General features: G+C 37.7%; 1 protein-coding gene across 1 annotated transcript in view; it reads left to right on the top strand.

Annotated features, from left to right (window-relative positions):
- LOC726886 overlaps positions 1-21,229 on the top strand; it is a 91,049-nt gene that overhangs the window by 48,241 nt on the left and 21,579 nt on the right. The window contains 1 exon segment of the mRNA XM_026439854.1: positions 16,630-16,942. Within this exon segment, the coding sequence (XP_026295639.1) occupies positions 16,858-16,942 (85 nt within the window). The 5' untranslated portion in view covers positions 16,630-16,857.

Raw genomic sequence — 21,229 nt, 5'->3', positions numbered from 1 at the left:
GACTTTCGTTTCCCGGAAGGGAGCAACTTTGAGAATCGAGTCGACATTTTCCGCTCGCCATACCTCGAACTCGATGATACTCGCGCGTCTCGCGATTGCGTACCTTTAATGACAATCGAGTTAAGAGTTAACTCGATCATGCCTCGCGCTGCACAGAATCTATTTTAACCGTGCGAACGAGGGAGAAAGAAAGAGAGGGAGAGGGGGAAATAGTGAGGTTCGGAGGAAAATATCGTTATCCTCCTTGTTCCAACGAGAATAGGAGAATGCTTTTTTCTTTTCTTTTTGTTTTGTTTTCGTTCCAAGTAATTTCTGTATGCGAAATTCTCCGGTGTTTTTATTTCGTTGTCTGATAAAAAATAATTTAACGAGTCAACTGGAGCTGAAAATTGTTCGATTAATTTCTTGATTTTAAATTACCTTCGAAAGCTGAGAAGGAAAGTAATCGTGATCCTTCTTCAAAGAGATCGTTCTTTTTCTTTTTCTGTATGTATCTAAAATACTTTGGTATTTTGGTATCTAACTTGACGAATCGAATAATTTCACGCGTCATATCGATAAAATAGTTTGAATATCAAAATCGAAGAATTTCTTTTCAATTTCCTCCTTATTTAAATTTTATTAAATTTTAACAGAAGATACGTTAAAAACATATCTCTTTTTAAAATTTTTATACTTGAATTTAATTTATTAAAATATTTTAAAGAGTAAAAAATATAGACGATATATTTAAAAAAAAAAAAAACTTTTGAAATTGACGATTGGACTGCTTAGCTTTAAGAAAGGGCCGGTTGAAGAAGAAAGTTTGCCGACGTTTATCCATTAATCGGACGTAAATGATTAAATTGGAAATAGCTTAAGATTTTCCACCGGCTCGAAAGGATTCCCGTAGGGGCAGCCAGAAACTGGCTCGGAGAATTCGATAAGAGGAGAGAGAGCCCACAGGATTTAGGAGTGGGTGGATGGCACAATAGTGAAGCACTCCTCCTCTCGACTGTAAAATAATTAAGCTTCAGCCCCCTAATCGTCCCTGATCTTCTTTTCGGACGAGCCCGATTCCCGATTCATTCGATTAATTTGCCGGCGGAAGAATTCAATTGTCCGATCCGAGGCGAAACTTTCGCAGTTACCCGGTTACCACGCATCGATCGGCAATGACGGCGACGCTTACACACAGTTTTATGGATTCGCGATTAAAACGTTTCCGCGCGGCTGATCGACATCAAAGGGGAAAATCTGCATATACCGATTTTTCGTGAAAGGTTTATCATACAAAGATGAATAGCCTCGAAGGTTTTATATATATATATATATATATATTTTATTTTATTCTAGATTATATTTTATATTCATATATATATATATATTTTTTTAGGATTAATCTTTAGGGATATTCGATATTGTTTATATTCATATTCCGCGCCATTTCGATGGACACGGCTTATATTTTTCATCCTGTCACGAGGATCGGATTTATGGTTTCAACCGTGACCGTTGTTTTTGAGATTGAGAAATCTATTTTCTTTCGCGTTTTTTTTTTCATCTCTATATGATAAATTTTATATTCGAAATCCTGGTATAATCCTTATCGAAAATAGGGGAACGAGATTTAATTTTTGGAAAAATAATACTTGAGATTATTATTTGAAATATTTTCGAATATCTGGGAATATTATTTTCAAGATATAAAATCGAGTAATAATTTTAGTGCATAAGAACCAGCACGAGACGACAAAATTTAATTTTCATGAAAAATCATGATTGTAAAGTATCAATAAAATTTATAAGTGAAATTAACTTGATATCGAATATCTATCAAATATAATAATTTTTGTCTACACAAATATTTTTACTATTTTCTTTGATCAATCGTTGAATAACAATTTTTAGTGCATAAAAATTAAAGTAAAATGACAAGATTTAATTTTTGAAAAAAAAAAATATGCAACGAAATGCACTTGATATCTGTCACAAAACTATTCACGTTTAAAATATTTTCCACGAAAATTACCTTCGCAATGAACCTATTTCTTTGGTTCGAATAATAATTTCACATGTACACTGTTATATATAAATATTTTAAAATATTTACTTTCACAACGAAGCTATAATATTTTCTGTTCGAATGCCAACGATCCATTCGAGTGATAATTTCAAGCCACGAGCACATTACCGTCAGACGCGTCAGTTTTCGGTAATTAAAGTTGATTAGAGGACCCTCCTATTCGAAAGACAATCCGGGAAAACGGTTAAACCGTGGCGCAAACGTCAAAATGGAAGTTTCGATTCTTCCCTTTCCACGTGCTCGAGGAGAGCACGTTAAGCCCGCGAGCTCGAACGTATTTGCGAGACTTCTCTTCAATTTATTATTACCCGGGGAGAGCCCGTGCCACCTTCTTTTCCGCTCTCTCTCTCAAAGTCTTCTTCCTCTCCTTCACTCTTCCCGGATATACCATCGACATCCCTTGTTACTTCCATTTTATCGTTATTCCCTGTTCGCAACCTCGATCCAGATGAAGGGAGTTAATTCCTTCTGGAATCGAAAAGGGTGATTATTTGTACAAACTTTGCGCAAATAGATACAAGTAAAAGTAGATTCTTCTTCTTCTTTCAATTCGGATGATATTTCAAAAAATGGTATTTTCTCGATCAACATTCGTTAATTGAAAGTTCGGACAGAGGAAATGTTTCTAACGAGGAATTAATAGATAAATTAAATTTCAAACGACAACGTGTGTAAAGTATTTAAAGTAATCCACGGATATTAAGTTGAGTGCACTATGATGAAACGTTTAAATCAATGTATTTTTTACAAAAATTATCCCTCAGATCTCCTATCTTCTATGTCTTTTATGCCAATATACACAATAATGTATAGAAAGTATCTCAATTACATCTAATTCTGAAACTGTATTTTTCAATCTTTTAGAAAATATATATCCTATATATAACGATATTATATTTATATATAATTTATTCCTCCAACAAAATACGATATTCATATAAGCGAATAGTCCTTAAAGAAGAAAAAATTGAAGAAAATATATATAACGAACAAAATATAAACATTCAAACAACGTATCTTTATTCCTCCAACGAGTAAGCGAATAGTCTTCAACGCAATTAAAGAAGGAAAAATTCAATCTTTAATTCTCACGGCTCGATCGGTACATACGCACGCGATATATAATTCTCTTCCACTCCGTGCACGTTTGCAACGCCGCTTCCGCTCTCTCCCTCCTCCCACTCTTACCGCCGCCACTTTATCCACTTCCCCCTTCCCCTCGCTCGCAATCCGATTTCTCCTTCCCGCGGCGGACAATTTTTCGGCGTGATCAGAGAGCGTCGTCCCCCCCACTCCCTCGAGCCATCCTTTTCCCGGATGAATTAGCAAAGATTCCTTTGCTCGAATTCCTCTACATCCGGCCACCTTCTCCCTTCCGGCCTTGTTGTGCTCTCCCCCTCCCCCTTCCTCCCTTTTGTGAGCCCGTACGCGATACAAAGAAAGACCGGTGAGAAAAGAAAAATGTCCCCTCTCTCCCCTCCCTCACCGATTCGTTTAATTGTGACGTCCGACGAGATAAGGAAGCCGATAATGGTGATCGATGCCGTGTCGCGATCCGTGAAGAGAGCATCTCTCACTTTTCGATTTTCCTTTCTCTTCTCTTCGTTTCCTTCGATTCTTCTTCTTTTTTTGCCACGCGTGTTTCGAATTCGAATTCTTTCGGGAAACGAAACATTGATTTTTATCGAGAATAAAATTCTCCATCTGTATATTTATCAATCTCCCGTTCGAATTTTTCTAAACAGAATTTCAGAGCTATCGATTTAGATACCTTTTTTTCGAAAGTTCCGCAAATTGTTCTTTACGATTGTTCGATACAGTTGGGAATCAGAAAAATCTGGAGGAGGGGGGAATTCGAGCTCAAAAAACGATTTCGAGGTTTCGAGTTGGGTTGACCCATCCTGAATTTTTTTTAACTTCTCTCTCTCTCTCTCTCTCTCTCTCTCTCTCTCTCTCTCTCTCTCTCTCTCTCTCTCTCTCTCTCTCTCTCTGCGCTACTCGTTTTACGAATCGAAATATTTTCGAACGATAGGGGTTGGAAAGCCCAGGCACGGTATCCCGTGGTGGACGATATATTTTCTTGCCGCGCGAACGTTTCTAAATAAATATACGCGAGGAGACTATGCAAATACAAATATCGGCGAAGCGATAAATTCAAAGCGTAAAGCTTCGCCCGCCGCCGCCGCCGCCCGTTTTCGAACGCGGTCCGATTCTCCTGCGAAAATATTGTCCCAACGAATTCTACGATCGAGTCTTTGGTATCGGTCATCCGCGTACCGTAAGGACGTTACGCTTCCATCGAGCCAATCCGACGAATCCTCTCTCTTTATATGTACATATATATGTATGGTGTGTGTGCGCGCGTTGGTCGTTTAATTGATTTCCATTTATTTTTCTATCTTCGAGCCGGTCGAATGAATTTTACAAGAGGCGAGAGCGAACATGAAACGATCGAAAGGAAGTGTTCTTTGGTTTGTCCGCGATTCGATTAATTGATTCGCCGATGCACTTGACTTTCAAAGCGTTCCTTAATATTCATCCCTCATTAGAATGCGGGCGAAATCCGATAACAAGGGAGGGGCACAAAGAGCGCGTATTGTTTAATAGATTCAATTGGAACTACTTTCCTCTCTTCCCCCACTCTTTTTTGAGGGAAGAGACGCGCGGTATTTTTGTAACAATAGAAGTTTCTTCTTTTTTTTTTGTCTAATTAGGGAAAAATCGAGGTTTCCCTCTTTATTTCATCCTTTTCTCTTTCAACAGGATCGAATGGGAAAGGCTTCGTTACGGGACAGGATATTAATTAAAGATATTTCGAATTTCGAAAATATTTCATTCTCATTATGTTACGATACGCAGTTTCGATTAATAATTTTTATTATTTTCTATTAAAAAAAAGATTTTCTATTTTGTATCGTTCTTTAAAAAATTCTTTAATAACGATTCTTAAATCGAATAATATTTGATTGTTCGAAAATACAATTTCGAGAGAATCAGAATAGTTTAAACGCTAGTGATATTTTTCCCGACGGAAGAAAATGGCGTAAGGTACACGTGTCTCGTAAAGTCGAACGAAATTCGTTCGAGATCGAGCCGCGTGTTCGTTCATTCCGAGAACAGAACGGCGTTTCTTGGTTTCGTTGTATCCGTAAGTGAATGGAAATGATTTTCAGGGGTCGAACAGTACCGAAAATAACGGAGGAAAGAGAGTCGGAGGGGAAGAGAAGGCAGGTATAGAGAGAAGTGTCGCGTCAGTAAATCGCGGGACAATATAATCGACTGCTCGGTCTACGGCACCGTTCGAAGGCAAAGAGCGACAAAAGGTCCACGGACAAAGGAAGACAACGGGAAGGAGGCGAGAATGTTGGCCGGACAGAGCGAAAAGTCAGCGTGAGCGAATATTACTTTGGATGGAAAGTTCGTAGAATATTTTCTCTCTCTCTTTCTCTCTCTAATATTAAAGAATTATTGGTGCCGCAATTTCTTCGATATAAAAAAATGAAAACATTCTATTCAGAAATATGAATATAACGAAAAAAGTTTTTTTATCTTTTATATCATAAGAAAATTTTAATGTCGGAGAAAATTTTTCGAATGCACTTTGAATTGTCCACACACTTGATATATGATAATCGGTGGAAAAGAAAACTCTACAAAGCACATATATCACTTATAACATTAACACACAGAATCTAAAATCTTTTTACACTATCTCGAATAATTCGTTTCAACCAAAGATGACAGAATAAAAAGACGAAAGTAGCAAGGTATAACCTCAAAATATCCCACTGTATCTCGAAAAATAACGAAATATCGAATTAATTCGTTTCAAATCAGAATAAAAAGGCGAAAAGTAAAGAAATAGAACTTGAAAATATTCCACTGTGTCTCGAAGAAATAACGAAACGTCGAATAATTCGGAATAAAAAGGCGAGAAGTAAAGAAGCACGACTGGAAAATATTCGACACTGTGTCTCGAAGAAGTAAACATTAGATAATTCGTTTGACCGTCCAGAGATGGCGGAGTGGTAAGAAATGATTGAGAAACGTTCAAACAGTCGGAAAGAGTCGAGAAGAATCTCGCGAGGGATATACAAAATTGGATAAATCGTTGAATAAAGAGGGGCCCGCATATCGGTACGTGCGATCGAAGAATTTGGCCTGGCTGCAGCTACGACGACAATCCACAGTCGACCAGCAGCCAGTTTGCCGAACGCGTTTCGCGTGACGTTCTCGGATATTCGTCCGTTATATTCACGGGACACGGTTAAATTGTCGAGGCAAGGAACTCGCGGCAATTCCCCCTCCCTTTCTCTTTCCTCTCCAATTGTTCTTGTCCTCGTTCTACACCTTCGTTCTATCTCGTACGAATCGTCTCGCCTTTTCCAACGAGATAGTTCGAGAAATATACGTAGAGGGCTAATTCGAAATAACGATGCTCGGCCCAACGGTGTCCCGTACAAGAATACGCGATCAACCGTAATTTCGAGTGACGGGGAAACTTGGAATCGCGTCGAAACTTGGAAAAGGGTGATCGTAGGTAGGAAAATTATCTGTTTTTTATTCATCGTGTATACTTGCAAGTTGAAACGGATAGTGAATCAAGTATGTAAATATATCGAATCGAAATTCTCGATTCTTGAATGGACGGTAGTCAAGTAAAGTTTTATTATAATTTTTCTTTCTACAAATTAAGGGATAATTTCGTATCCAATCCGAAAATAGCCAACTTCAACTTTCTATTTTCGACGAATAAATCGAAACTTGATCTACGAAAGCGATATTTTCGCTCGTTAACCTGAAACGATTTCGAAGCCGGCCTGTACATTATTCACGTCTCGTGCTCGGAGCGGAGGGAAGTATATATTCGATATTCGTACTACGTAAAGCTGAAAAGTTGGAGTTTCGCTTGGGTGTATAATATATAATGGGCTCTCTCTCGCTCTCGGCCGGCTCTCCAAAGCGGATATCCGGTGGCGGAGATTAGGTCAGGTCGGATGCAATCTCGGAATGTGGAATGAAATCAGGGGGGGGGTTCATCAGGATCGGTGGATCCGATTCTCCGATCCAGACTCGATTTAACGTTTTTTCCGCGACAAATCGATAATAGGGGATTCGCCGGCGAGACAACGGGGGCGAATTCGATTTTCCTTGAATCGGTAAAAAACATTGGATTAAACGGGTGGCGGTTGCCGCCACTTTAACGAACCGGAATTTCCGCCCGTTGCCCGCCGCCTCTCTATTAAACAGAATCCTCCTCGTTCATTACGCTAATGAATACAAAATCGATTGATACGTGTGTATATCCATAATTAACCGAAACCAACTCGATTTCAAAGTTAGTCCGGACCTGTGGCTACGGACTCATTCAATTATCGACAGTCCATAAACTCGCGGCGCCCATCCACCTCTTCCCTCTCCCCTCCTCCTCCCCTCCCCTCAACCCAGCCGAGCTAATTTCATAAATTTGATAATTGCGAAACACAGCTGATGCGTTTAACCGTGGCTCGGACACGCGATTGAAACGAAACGGGTCGCGAAGGAAATATCTTTCCAAAAATTCGAATTTTATACCAATTTTTGTTTCCGATTCCAGATCGAATACCAGTTTTCTCTGCTCGATAGAGATCGAAAGTTGAACGAGGTCCAAAATTTTTTAGCGGAACTTTTGAGTGGAAGAGGAGAGGGGAGGGGAGAGGTTAATCCCGTTCGGCGTTGGAGAGGTGGGGAGAGAGAGAGAGATAGAGAGGAGCGAAGAAGAAAAAGGAAGGAAGATGGAGCGTGTTTACATGACGGATAACGAAACTAACGAGGCTAATCCAATTTGAAGGAGTCACCCTTTTTTTCCCGGGATATTGGAGGGGAGAGGAAGGAAAGGAAGCACGGAATTCGGAAATTTTCCGGCTGCAGTACGGAATTTGATTGGTTGGAGAGACCTTTTCTAATTCAGCCGGCGGGGAGGGAGGGGGGGGGTCCTTGTTTTCCAGCCGGCGGCGGTGTCGTCCCTTTTACGACGTCTAAGGTCGTTTTCGTCTATTCAACTTCCAATTGGATCCGGGTAATTGCCGCTAAAATTATCCTCTAGAACCGCCTTAGAACCGTTTCGCCTTCGCCATTCCTTCGTGCCAGCCGCTCTCGAATCGATCCGCGCGCACCTGAAATCCTTCGCTCGCGTTCGTTCTCTCTCTTCTCTCTCTCTCTCTCTCTCGGTCGACTCTCTATTTTTACCCGGCTCCCCTCACCTCCCCGAGTTAGATCTATTCGAAGATGTGTATTTCAATCTCGGCCCCAATGGGGAAAGTTCATTGTTCTAATCGAATTACTGGATTACGTACGTATTGGCGCTTTATTTCTTGGCGACCTCGTGGATCTGTCAGACCAGATTCTCTGTCATCCAATCGACACTTGTTGTAGGAGAAATTCTTAAATTATGAATTTCCCTTCTCGTCGATGGCTGATCTTAAAATTTGATGAAAAATTGGAAAGAAATTTCTTTAATCTCAATTTCTATGAGAAGAATCGTTTCGATTATTTGTTAGAAATAAATTTCTCTGTTATAGCTGATCTTGAAATCTCGAGAATTAATAGAATTAGTGGAATTGGTTGAGAATTTCTTTAATCTCAATCTGAGTTTTGTTATAATAAATTTTCTTCTTCCTCGATATATATAATTAAAAATTTATTTATCACACGAAGATTGTTTCGAGCATTCCTTGTTGATATCGTGGTTACATTAAATATTTTTTTAATCCTTTCTCTCCTTTTCTCTTATGAGAATCACACGAGAATTCGTTAAAATTTTTCTTCTCATCGATAACTTGAAATCCTAAAAATCTCGAGAATTAACGAATTAATAGAATTAGTTAAAAAGTTTTATTCTCAATTTCTATCGTTTTGAACATTCTTCTTTCTCGATACTATAATTAGTTAAAAATTTCTTTAATCTCTTCTTTCGATTTCTATGAGAATCACGCGAGAATTCGTTAAAATTTCTCTTCTCGACGTTGATACCGATCGAGCTCGAGATCCTAAAATTAAAATTAACGAATCGTTAAAATAAATCGTATTAAAAATTCCTTTTCTCGTAATTCCTCTTCCTTGAAATTATAAAAAATTTCAAAAATTAATTAGTAAAATTAGTTAAAAAGTTTTTTTAATCTCAAAATCTTAAAATTTCTCTCCTCGTCTATACCGATCGAGTCCTAAAAATTAACGAATCGTTAAAATAAATCGTATTAAAAATTCCTCTCCTTTGAAATCCTAAAAAAAATCTCGAAAATTAAGGAATTAGTAGAATTAATTAAAAAGTTTCTTTAATCTCAAAATCTTAAAATTTCTCTCCTCGTCTATACCGATCGAGTCCTAAAAATTAACGAATCGTTAAAAAAAATCGTATTAAAAATTCCTCTCTTTTGAAATCCTAAAAAAAATCTCGAGAATTAACGAATTAGTAGAATTAATTAAAAAGTTTCTTTAATCTCAAAATCTTAAAATTTCTCTCCTCGTCCATACCGATCGAGTCCTAAAAATTAACGAATCGATAAAATCGTCCTAAAAATTCCTCCTCTTGTAACTCTCTCCTTCCCTCCAATCTTTCCTCAAATCGATATCTTCGCGATCCTCCCTTCTTTCCCAATTCACTTTATTCGAAGTCGAGGCGGAAAAGTCGGCCGCGAAAGAAACGAAGTGGAGGAAAGTTCTTCGAAACCGAAGATCAAACGTGGCCGCGCAATTAGTAGCGGCTAATTGCGAGCAAGCGGCGAAAAGCTGGCCGCTGGCACCGAACGACACCGATACACGTCCACTCCCCTTCGACGTGTACTCGGCCAATAAAGTAGTTGAGCTAAGTAAGTTGGATTTGGATCGGGGCCGGGAGTATCTCATCAAACTATCCAATTACCGTTCAAAGATTCAAATTACGCGCACTTGTACGCGAAACGGAAATTTGTTCAACTGGAGGACGAGCTTGGAGTTCCGGCCAGACCAAGCCTTGTTTGCTCTTCTCTCTTTGTTACGCCCGATTATTACCGACTGAGAGAGAGAGAAAATGCGCAGGAAAGAAACGACGGGGGAAAAATGTGAAAATGTAAATAGGATGTAATAGGACTTTGAATTGGAAGATATTGATTGAAATATTCGTTCGAGATTATTATTAGAGATAAATATGGAATACTTTCTTTCGAATTTATTTAATTATATATGAGAGATATATTTTTTTCTTTTATTCGAGAATTATTTCGATGGTAATTATGAGTTGGAATAAATAATTTTTTCAAGTTTTTTTCATATTGGTGGCTGATTTAAAGCTATCACGTGTAATTTTTAATACAATTTATTTTAATGATTCTTTAAATTTAATTTTTAGGATCTCGAGCTCGATCGGTATGGACGTCGAGGAGAGAAATTTTAACAAATTCTCGCGTGATTCTTATAGAAATCGAATTAAAAAATAAAGTAAAAAATGAAGAATATAAATTTCGATATCTATATAAAATAGATGTATCATAAAATGGCGATTAATATCCCGTACCGGAAAATTAAATTATATTTAATCCACCGATAAAAAAGAAAAAACGATATAGTGGTTTAATAAAGCACACAATATGTGCACAATTAACGAGTCGTCAACGGTAGATTATTAAGCACGAGCGCCCGTTTAATTGATTTTCGCCTGGCGAAATTTAACAAAGAAATAATTCGACGATAAACAAGTAAAATAATTTCCCACCAAATTTCGAAAATTGGCCGATTTTTCGAAACCGAAAATTTCCGAATCGTGAAATAAATTAACGAAACGATCGTTGAATTTTCCACGTTTAATTTCATCGAAGCGTGTACACCGCTTTATAAATGATTTTTTTCTTCCCAAAATTCGAATTATAATAATAATAATAAATTCAACGTCAACGCTCACCTGTAATTCATACGGCGAAATTTTCCTCGCGTCCCAAAAATAGAAGATATACGCACGTGATTAAGTCGAAATAGTCAAAACGCGTTCCGTGTTGAAAAAAGAAAAGAAAAGAAAAGAAAAAAAAAGTCACGGTGGTTTATCGCACCCGATATAGAATCCCCTTATAAGTTATTTTCGTGTGGCATCATTTTCTCCTGACGGTTCTTTTCCCCGAGAACGCTGTTTCGTCTGGCTGTGAAATTTATGTTCCACGCGGGGAAGGAAAACAGAAGGAGGGGAGGGGATTCGTATCCAGAAACAATACCAATAGCAGCACAGTGTTATGGTAGCCTAAGTAAGTACTTTACTCGCCTCGAAAGTTTCTCCTCTTAATGACGGGCGGAGGATTCGTCCGTCGAGGTGGAGGAACCGTCGAGATGACCCCAGCCATCTAATGATCCAACTTGCGATCCAATCCTAGTCCCTGATAGAAGTCATGGAAGAAAAGTTTTTTTACCACAAGTTCGAACGATAGATGATATTGTATTTTCATAGGTATTTCCATTCCTGAAAAATTTCCTTCTTCTAATAATAATAATAATAATAAAGTTGGAGGGAAATATCGATCGATAAATATTTTTGGAGATTGATTTCGAGGCTTGAAAAATTTTTCCAAGATCGATTAAGAGTTATCGAAAAGTCTATGAGAAGATTCGAAGATGAGAGTCTCGAAGAAGTCATATTAAGATTAAGATAGATACGTTAATAGAAAAGTTTTACAAATGTTATTAAGGATGAAAAGTTAAAATAGTAAATAAAAATAGTAAATAAACGCAATATCAAGTGATAAATATATCTTGAGATCGATTTCGAGGATTGAAAAGTTCTTTCAAGGTCGATTAAGAGTCATCGAAAAATCTATGAGAAGATTGTCATTTGAAGATGAGAGTCTTGAAGTCATATTAATAGATAGATTATAGAGAAGTTAATAGAGAAATTTTATAAATGTTATTAAGGATGAAAAGTTAAAATAGTACACTCCAAGTGATAAATATTTTTCGAAATCGATTTCGAGGCTTGAAAAATTCTTTCAAGGTCGATTAAGAGTCATCGAAAAATGAGAAGATCGTCATTTGAAGATGAGAGTCTCTAAGTCATATTAATAGATGGATTATTAATAGAGAAGTTTTATAAATGTTATTAAGGATGAAAAGTTAAAATACGCTCCAAGTGATAAACGTGTCTCGATTTCGAGAGAGCTTGAAAAATTCTTTCAAGGTCGATTAAGAGTCATCGAAAAATTTATAAGAAGATTCGAAGATGAGAATCTCGAAGTCTCATTAATGGATAGATACGTAATACATAATTAAAAGAGAAGATTTACAAATGTTCAGTTGGTATCTTCCTCCAAGTTTATATTGGAGCGTACTACTTTAACTTTTCATCCTTAATAATATTTGTAAAACTTCTCTGTTAAAGATGAAAAGTTAGTACGCTTCGATATAAACTTGAAGGAAAATATCAACCGATAAACATTTCTTGAAATCGATTTCGAGGTTGTTTGCAGATTCTTTCGATTAAAAGTCGCTTAAAAATCTACGAAAGATCATGATTTCGAAGATGAGAGTTTCGAAGAAGAGGAAAACATCAATCTATAAACATTTCTCGAGATCGATTTCGAGAAATGCTGTTTGAAAATTCTTTCGATCGAAAAATCCATGACAAGACTCTAGAAAGAGATTTTCAAAGTGTCGCGAAAAGAGGAGATTACGGGTGAAAAATTAAATATTCATTTCAAATATATACATATATATATACGATAACGGAAGAGCAGAGACCGATGTTCAAACACATTCGGATATCCCGAAGTTGTTAAAGATTTTTAAACTTACTCCCCCCTACTTTTGCCAGCGTAACCTGTTCCCGACTGTTATATTCGGAACACGGGTCTTAACAACACCATGTCGATGGGAATTCGCGGAACGATTTCGAACTCCGGCTAAGATCGCGCGCTGAATATACGAGCGTGTAAAGAGATTCTGTCAAAGGTGCGCGCGCTTATAAACTGTCCTCTTAATAACGTGTCCCGAATGCGAGAAAAATCTCCTCTTTCCCCTTTTAAAAAATTCCAATTCTCCTCAAAATTTGTCGTCCACGATGACAATGTATCTCTTTCTCTCTCTCTCCCCCTCTATATATATATATATATATATATATATATAGATAGATAAGATAGATAAGATATATAGATATATAGATAGATAAGATATATATATATATATCTCTTATCTCTCTCTCTCTCCCTCTTTCTATATATCTCTTCTCTTCTCTTCTCTCTCTCTCTCTCATATATATATAGATATATATAGATATATATATATATATATTATCTCTCTCTCTCTCTCCCTCTCTCTCTCTATATCTTTTCTCTTCTCTCTCTCTATATATCATTTCTCTTCTCTTCTCTTCTCTTCTTTTCTCTTCTCTCTCTTTATATATATATATATATCTCTTCTCTCTCTCTCTTTCTCTCTCCCCCCTCTCTCTATATATTTCTTCTATTCTATTCTCTTCTCTTCTCTTCTCTTCTCTCTCTCTCTCTTTCTCCCTCTCTCTATATATCTCTTCTCTTCTCTTCTCTCTCTCTCTCTCCCTCTCTCTCTATATCTCTTTTCTTCTCTTCTCTTCTCTTCTCTCTCTCTATATATCATTTTTCTTCTCTTCTCTTCTTTTCTCTTCTCTTTTCTTTTCTTTCTCTCTCTATATATATATACATCTTCTCTCTCTCTCTTTCCCTCTCCTTCTCTCTATATATCTCTTCTATTCTCTTCTCTTCTCTCTCTATATATATCATTTCTCTTCTCTTTTCTTCTCTTCTCTTTTCTTTTCTTTCTCTCTCTCTCTCTATATATATATACACATCTTCTCTCTCTCTCTTTCCCTCTCCTTCTCTCTATATATCTCTTCTATTCTCTTCTCTTCTCTTTTCTTCTCTTCTCTTCTTCTCTCTCTCTCTCTCTCTCTCTCTCTCATCTCTCTTCTCTCATCTCTCTTCTCTCGAGAAGTTTATCGATTTCAAGGTCGGTGAACCTTGTTCGAGTTTTTTCTTTTCCAAGAAAAAAAAAAAAAGAAAAATACGTAAAATAGTCTCTTGTTCAGTTGGCGAGTCGCAAGTTGCCTCGAGGACTGGCTACGAATCGAAGGATTAACGCGGCCTAATTCGGAGGAGAGCTTAGAAGATGCAGGGACTGGAGAAAAGAAGAAGGGTCGGAAGCCGATAATTCCGGAGGCTGGTTCGCAACTGCACACCGACGAAATAAAAAGCGGCCTGATTATCCTTTGTTTTATCCCGAGGGGATAAGGAAGAGAAAGAAAGAGAGAGAGAGGAGAATTTTCCCCGCGGCCGAGGAAAACTTTTTAAACACCGCCTCCTCTCCCTTTCTCTCCCTTTCTCTCTCTCTCTCTCTATCTCTGGCTCCGTGACCTGTTTCACCGAGCAGAGAACTTTCGGAAGATTCTCGTTCCAAAGAAAGAGGAAGAACACTGTTCCCTCGTTTCCTTTTTCTCGAAACGGGATCTAGGAGAGGAGACTATCCACGGAGCCGGGGATTTAGCATAAGGAGGAGGGCAAACACGAGCGCGGCGGGCGCGTTCGTGCGTCGTGGAGGAATACGAGGCCGGATGGCGGGCGACGTCGGATCACGGGCGCGGAATAAGTTCGAGGAGCGTGGTCTGGATAAAGGAGGGCAGGTTTTATCGCGGGGTTCTCGAAAGGGAATAGTTGGAAATTCGAGGGAAAGATTTCTATTTTCTTCGCAGGCCGGTTATGGGTGGATCCATCGATCCATCGATCGGGCTATTTCCGGGAGAAACACTTCTCCTATGAAGAGTTCGAAGTTGGAGAATTTACAATGCCTGTTACGAATATCTGTCTAAGGCTTGTATTTTTGCCGCCAAGTTTCAATCTTTTTGTTTTAAACAATCTTGTTTTAAACATCTTCGTATTTTTATTTTGTTTTAATTTATTATTTCTGATTTTGTTCAAGTTTCCACATTTTTTTCCTTTAATTTTAATCATATTTCCCTTTTATTCTCATTCACAGAAATGGCTAATACTATCATTGTAATTTGTTTTTGTCTCTAATTTTTTTAAGTTTACATGTTTTAATCTTCTTCCCTTTTATTCTCATTCACAGAAATGGCTAAATATCTATCATTGTAATTTGTTTTTGTCTCTAATTTTTCTAAGTTTACATGTTTTAATCTTTTCGTTTCCTTTAAACGAGCTATTAAATCCATCTCCACATTTTATTTTCCTTCGCGGAGGCGGCTAGCGAATATCTAACGCGCTCTACTTTATTCCTTATAGCTTATCCTTCGTAATTTTGTTCGTAAGTTTCCACGTTTAAACCTGTTTTTGTTTCCTTTAATCTTAAAAACGATCGTATATTTCTTCTTTTATTTTCCTTCATGGAAGGAAGACTATCAAATATCTTCTTCTTGTTCTTCCAATTTTGTTCCTAAGTTTTCACATTTATTTTTGTCTCCTTTAATTCTAAATGGAAATTATATTTCCCTTTTATTTTTCTTTATAGAAATTTATAAAAATTTTTCTTTATATTCTTCCTCCTCTTCTTTTTACATTTATTGAACCTTTTTGTCTCCTTTAATTCTAAACGAAAATTATATTTCCTTTTAGAAATTTATAGAAATTTATAGAAATTTTCCTTTATATTCTTTCTAGAAATAGCTATCTGAATATCTATCTAGCTACACTTATTTCTTCTCCATGGACTATCAAATTGATCGAGCAAGCATCTCTAATTAGATATAAAAAGCCGCCATATTATTTAATTTTAATGATCCTACATTTAATCACTCAACATATTCACTTGCCTTTTTACAATTACAGGGTATCTACCTAGTTTATTGTTAAATTTTTTTAACGAAAATTTATTTATAATTGTTATTGATTAATTTCACCTAAAATCAATAAATTTAATTATAGCAATCACGATTTAAATTTCTATTAGAATTAATTAATTTATAAATCAAGCTTTAGTTGACACTTATATTTATCTTTACTTAAATTAAATTTGTTCATAATTTGTTCATTTTCCATATTTTACGATGCCTGAATCGAGCTATATTTTCTTATAACTTGTCTCCAATTTCCCATTTATTTTCCAATAAATCGCAGCTCAGAAACGAATTTAAATCAACCATTTTATTATTCATGAAAATTTCTTCATCCTATTTCAAATCGTCAGAACCCATAAGTATTCTCATACGCTTTCCACAAAATTATTTACCAGACTTGCGATAAGACAACTTGTCGCAAATACAAATTGAAAAGAGAAAGAAAAAGTTTAATATTTGATTTCCAAATAACAAAAAAAAAAAAGCTCGAAAGAACTAATTATCTTCGAAAACACTTCTATCTCTCCACCTCTTCTCGAGAAGTAACAATAACACCACGATTTATAATAATTTTCCCGCAATGATATTGCGCCCAAACACTCGTGTGTGTTATCTTACATCGCAGGTGATACAAAACACGGAACAAGGAACGAATCCTTGTCGCCACCTTGGGGATTACACCTTGGGTTAATTACACGAGGAGGAAACGTTGCGCCTCTGTTTACCACCCCTGTCGCTATTTGTCTTCCAGGTGTGTTATCTGGCCAGGTGATAAGCACCCTTGCCAAGCGACCTTCTGCCGAGACCGAGCTTCTTTTCCTCCTCCTCCTCCACCTTTCTCCGCCCGGAGAAGAGGGTGTCTCCCCCTCCCCCTCGAGAGGCGTCCGCGCGGGGGACGATGATGGAGGACGAGCGCGGTGACCGGTGAAGGAGGGAAGAGTGAAGGCAGCCACCGTGCAAGCTATCCGGAACAACGAAGATGAGATGGGATGCCGCTCTATATCTACTCTCGCTGCTGCTCTTCTCGTTGGCCAATCTGTGTTGGGCTCTCGTCGAAACGCGAGGTACGTGCGCATCTTTTCACCGAAAATTTTCTTCTTCTCCTCCTTCTTGAAATATATATTTCTTCTCTTTTTCTCTCTCGGATCTCTAATCCTGAGGATTAATCCTCTCGATTCATCGATCTGCTTTTGTAATATCGGCGTGTAAGACTTGGCCAAGGCAATTTCCACGAGGGTTTTTGTATTGGATTGGCAACTAAGTAATTGCGGATTTTTTTTAGAAAATCAAAGACAATTTTTTCATGGAATTAAATAATTTTATTCTGTAATGCGTTGCCCGTTTTGATCAATGACCTTTTGCCATCTTTCAGGCAGCATCATAATCCCACGTTCATAAAACTTGTGGTTTTTATTAGCGAAAAACTGAATCAGGTACGATTTGATATCATCATCGTTATTGAAATTTTTACCATTCGAGGAGTTTTGTAAAGATCGAAACAAAAAGTAATCGGATGGTGCAAGGTCAGGACTATATGGTGGATGTGGCAAAACATCCCAACCAAGCTCCAATAATTTTTGCCGAGTGACCAAAGATGTGCGTGGCCTTGCATCGTCACGATGGAATACAACGCCTTTTCGATTTGTCAATTCGGGCCGCTTTTCTTCAACCGCATCGTTTAATTTCGTTAGTTGTTCGATGTAGACGACAGAATTGATCGTTCGGTTGGGTGGTAAGAGTTCAAAATAGACAATTCCTTTGTAATCCCACTAAACTGATAACAAAACCTTCTTTCGACGAATACCAGCTTTTGATGTTGTTCGAGCTGGTTCACGTGGCCTGCTCCACCATCTTTTCCGCTCGATATTGTTGTAAACAACCCATTTTTCATCGCCAGTTATCGGTCGTTTTAAAAATGGATCATTTTCATTACGTTTCTTTAGCGAATCGCAGCTGTTAACGCGTCGCGTTAAATGCTTTTCTTTCAGTTCGCGAGGAACCCATGTATCGAGTTTTCGAACATAGCCAAGTTGTTTTAAGCGGTTTTCAATGCATGTACGCGATACATGAAGCTTCTCTGCAATCTCACGAGTACTGTGACGATCCGAATCGATTATTGCTTTGATTAGGTCGTCATCAACTTCAACTAAAATCCGCAATTACTTAGTTGCCAACCCAATATATTTCTTTCTTTTTCTCTCGGATCTCTAATCCTGGGGATTAATCCTCTCGATTCATCGATCTGCTCTCGTAATATCCGTATAAGACTTGGCCAAGGCAATTTCCACGAGGGTTTTTGTATATATATGTGTGATGTATGTGTAGTTGAGGGGGAGATAAATTTTTGGCCTGGATTTTCAGTTGTTTCTTTTTTTTTTTTTTTATTCGTGAATGGTATTTTCACAAAGGAAGGAAATATATACCTCCTCCTTGGTACGTTCCTTTCTTGCAAATTTTTTTCAGGGAAAATTGTGGGTTCCTGCACACTTGTCCGGGGAGATTTAAGTTTTGATAAGGAAGGGGGGGGATAAGAAAGGAACTCGAGAAATGAATGAGGATTTTGTGACGCTTTTTTTTTTAAATAAACGAGAAAAAGATAAGTGTTGCGATCGAAAATTGAAACGATGCGAATAAATTATGAATAAATAAAGGTTAAGCGAATATGAAAAGAAAAGAGAAGGAGAAATATTTCCGTTTCATTATCACTTTCCTCGTCTCCTCCCAATTTCGCGAGTGAAAATCAAATACGCGCGGGAGGGGATGCAATGAAATATCGATATTAAATCACACGTTTCTCTCTCTCTCTTGGAATTTCATCCCAAAAAAGGAGACACCGTTGTTTGCCACGAGCTTCCCCCACCCTTGATCCAATAACGAAACGTACAAGGAAGGAAGAACAAGCTTTCTCGAGGATAAAATTCCATATACATATAAAGGGTGTCTCAAAATTAACGCAAGATTTGAATTTGCCGCCATCAAGGTCGATAGCCCTGAAAAAAGAACAGTTTGACAGTTGAGAGTTTAAAATTATATAAAAATGGAGCGTTATACGATACGACAACGTGGAATGGATTATTAATCACGAAAAAGTGGATGCTGCTTTTTCCAGCAAAATAATCCTAAGCGACGAAGCACATTTTCACATTCTCGATGGCTTTAATCGCCAAAATTGTTTGGGGTTCGGAGAAGCCACGTATAATTAGCGAAAAACAAACGCATCCACAACGCGTCACCATTTGATGCGGATTTTGGGCAGGAGGCGTCATCGGACCATACTTTTTCGAGAACGAGGTCGAGCGGCAACTGTTAACGGCGCTCGATATCGCGACACGATAACACGGTTCTTCCCGCCGAAATTGGACGACATCTATGTGGCCGATACGCGGTTTCAACGAGACGATGCCACGCGCCATACAGCCGACGAAACGATTCAATTACCGCACGAGACGTTTCCTGGTCGTGTACTCTCTCGTTTCGGCGATCAGAACTGGCCCCCTAGATCGTGCGATTTAACGCCATTAGATTTCTTCTTACGGGGTTATTCGAAGTCAAAGGTCTACGTCGACAATCGCATTACGAGAGGAAATTAAACGCTGCATCGACGAAATTCAGCCACGATTATGCAGAAAGGTGATGAAAAATTTGGACGAAAGATTGCGTATGTGCCAGCAAATAATCCTATTCTACGTACTTTATTATTCCCTTAAAAAATAAATATCTAAAACTCTCTTTTATATTTGATTCAAATCTTGCTCTTAATTTTAGGACACCCTTTATCTCGTTCCAAACAATCCTGCAATCGAAATGAGATTAGAAAATACCCAAGAAATTAGAATACAATGTTAAAAAGATCACTCGTTATTCCTTCTTATTATTCCTCAATCCTTGTATATCCGCCTTTTCACGAAAGAATTTAAAAAAAGAAAAGGAAAGGATAAAGAACTCGATTCTTCGCTTCTTCTTTTATATTCAATTCATCAAATCTTGCTCTTAATTTTAGGACACCCTTTGTATGTATATACATATAAATACATGTGCATTACAAAAGGAAATTAAACACTGTATCCACAATTATGCAGAAAGGTGATGAAAATTTCTCGAAAGGCTGCATATATGCCAGTAAATAACCCTATTCTACGTACTTTATTATTCCCTTAAAAAATAAATATCTGGAAACTCTCTTTTATATTTGATTCAAATCTTGCGTTAATTTTGGGACACCCTTTGTATGTATATACATATAAATACATATTTGCATTACGAGAAGAAATTAAACACTGTATCCACAATTATGTAGAAAGGTGATGAAAATTTCTCGAAAGGTTGCATATATGCCAGCAAATAATCCTATTCTACGTACTTTATTATTCCCTTAAAAAATAAATATCTAAAAACTCTCTTTTCTCTCTTTTATCTTTGATTCAAATCCTGCCTTAATTTTGGGACACCCTTTATATGTATACATATACGTACATACACATAAGTACATATTTGTTTTGAAATTCAACGCGCGAAGAAAGGTGTTACCCCTTTAAAAAAAATAAAGAGAGGGTGAATTGAGGATCATCCGGTTATCAGATACGTGCCCGCGCATACGATTAATTATATCGAGAGTGTCGCCCTCCCCTCCCCTCCCTCGAGGGAGGAGGGATTGCTTAGGAATTTTTCGCGGCGAAAGGGGTGAAATTCGCGATGAATATTCATGGAGGGGGAGGAGAGGGGGCAGCGCTCCAAGTCGGGCATAATCCGACCGTTCGACAACGTGACAATCATTTCCGATTTTCCCTTAATTCGGGAATGCCGCCGGCCGCGGCACTGCTCGGTCGGTATTCAAATCGTGCGGCCGTGTAAAAGCGGCGGGCATTTAAATTCCACGTGTTCAACGACCATTCGAATTAAACAATTCGTCGCGATCGCAATTATCCGTATCCCGACCGTATAACGCACGCCCGTGTGTTCGTGCACCGCACGTGTGTTCGTTCCGCTATTTTAATTAACCGGAGAAATAATAACGTCGATAATTTCGTACCGACTCGATTTCGTGTTTCTCTTTCTCCCTCCTTATCGACCGAGTCGAGAACTCGAGATGGAAGCGAAGGGATCAGAAATATTAGAAACATCAGGGGATAGATTGTGAAATTTGGTTTGATTGGAAGGATAAAGGAAGGAAAGATAAGTTGTATCGTCGAATCTTTTCTGTTGTGTAGATCGTAAAGTTCACAGTGGTTCGAATAATTTGTATTGATTGGATTCAAAATTCATTTTCGAATGTATAAAAAAATAATTATTTCAATGTATCAGTTTCACGTTTCAATCGTTGAGAAATATTTTGTAAATTTATTAAGAAGTTT

Source organism: Apis mellifera, linkage group LG1 (assembly GCF_003254395.2).
Source record: "Apis mellifera strain DH4 linkage group LG1, Amel_HAv3.1, whole genome shotgun sequence".
NCBI lineage: Eukaryota > Metazoa > Arthropoda > Insecta > Hymenoptera > Apidae > Apis > Apis mellifera.
The sequence above is the reverse complement of the archived record's forward strand: the minus strand, read 5'-3'. Positions and strand labels throughout refer to the sequence as shown.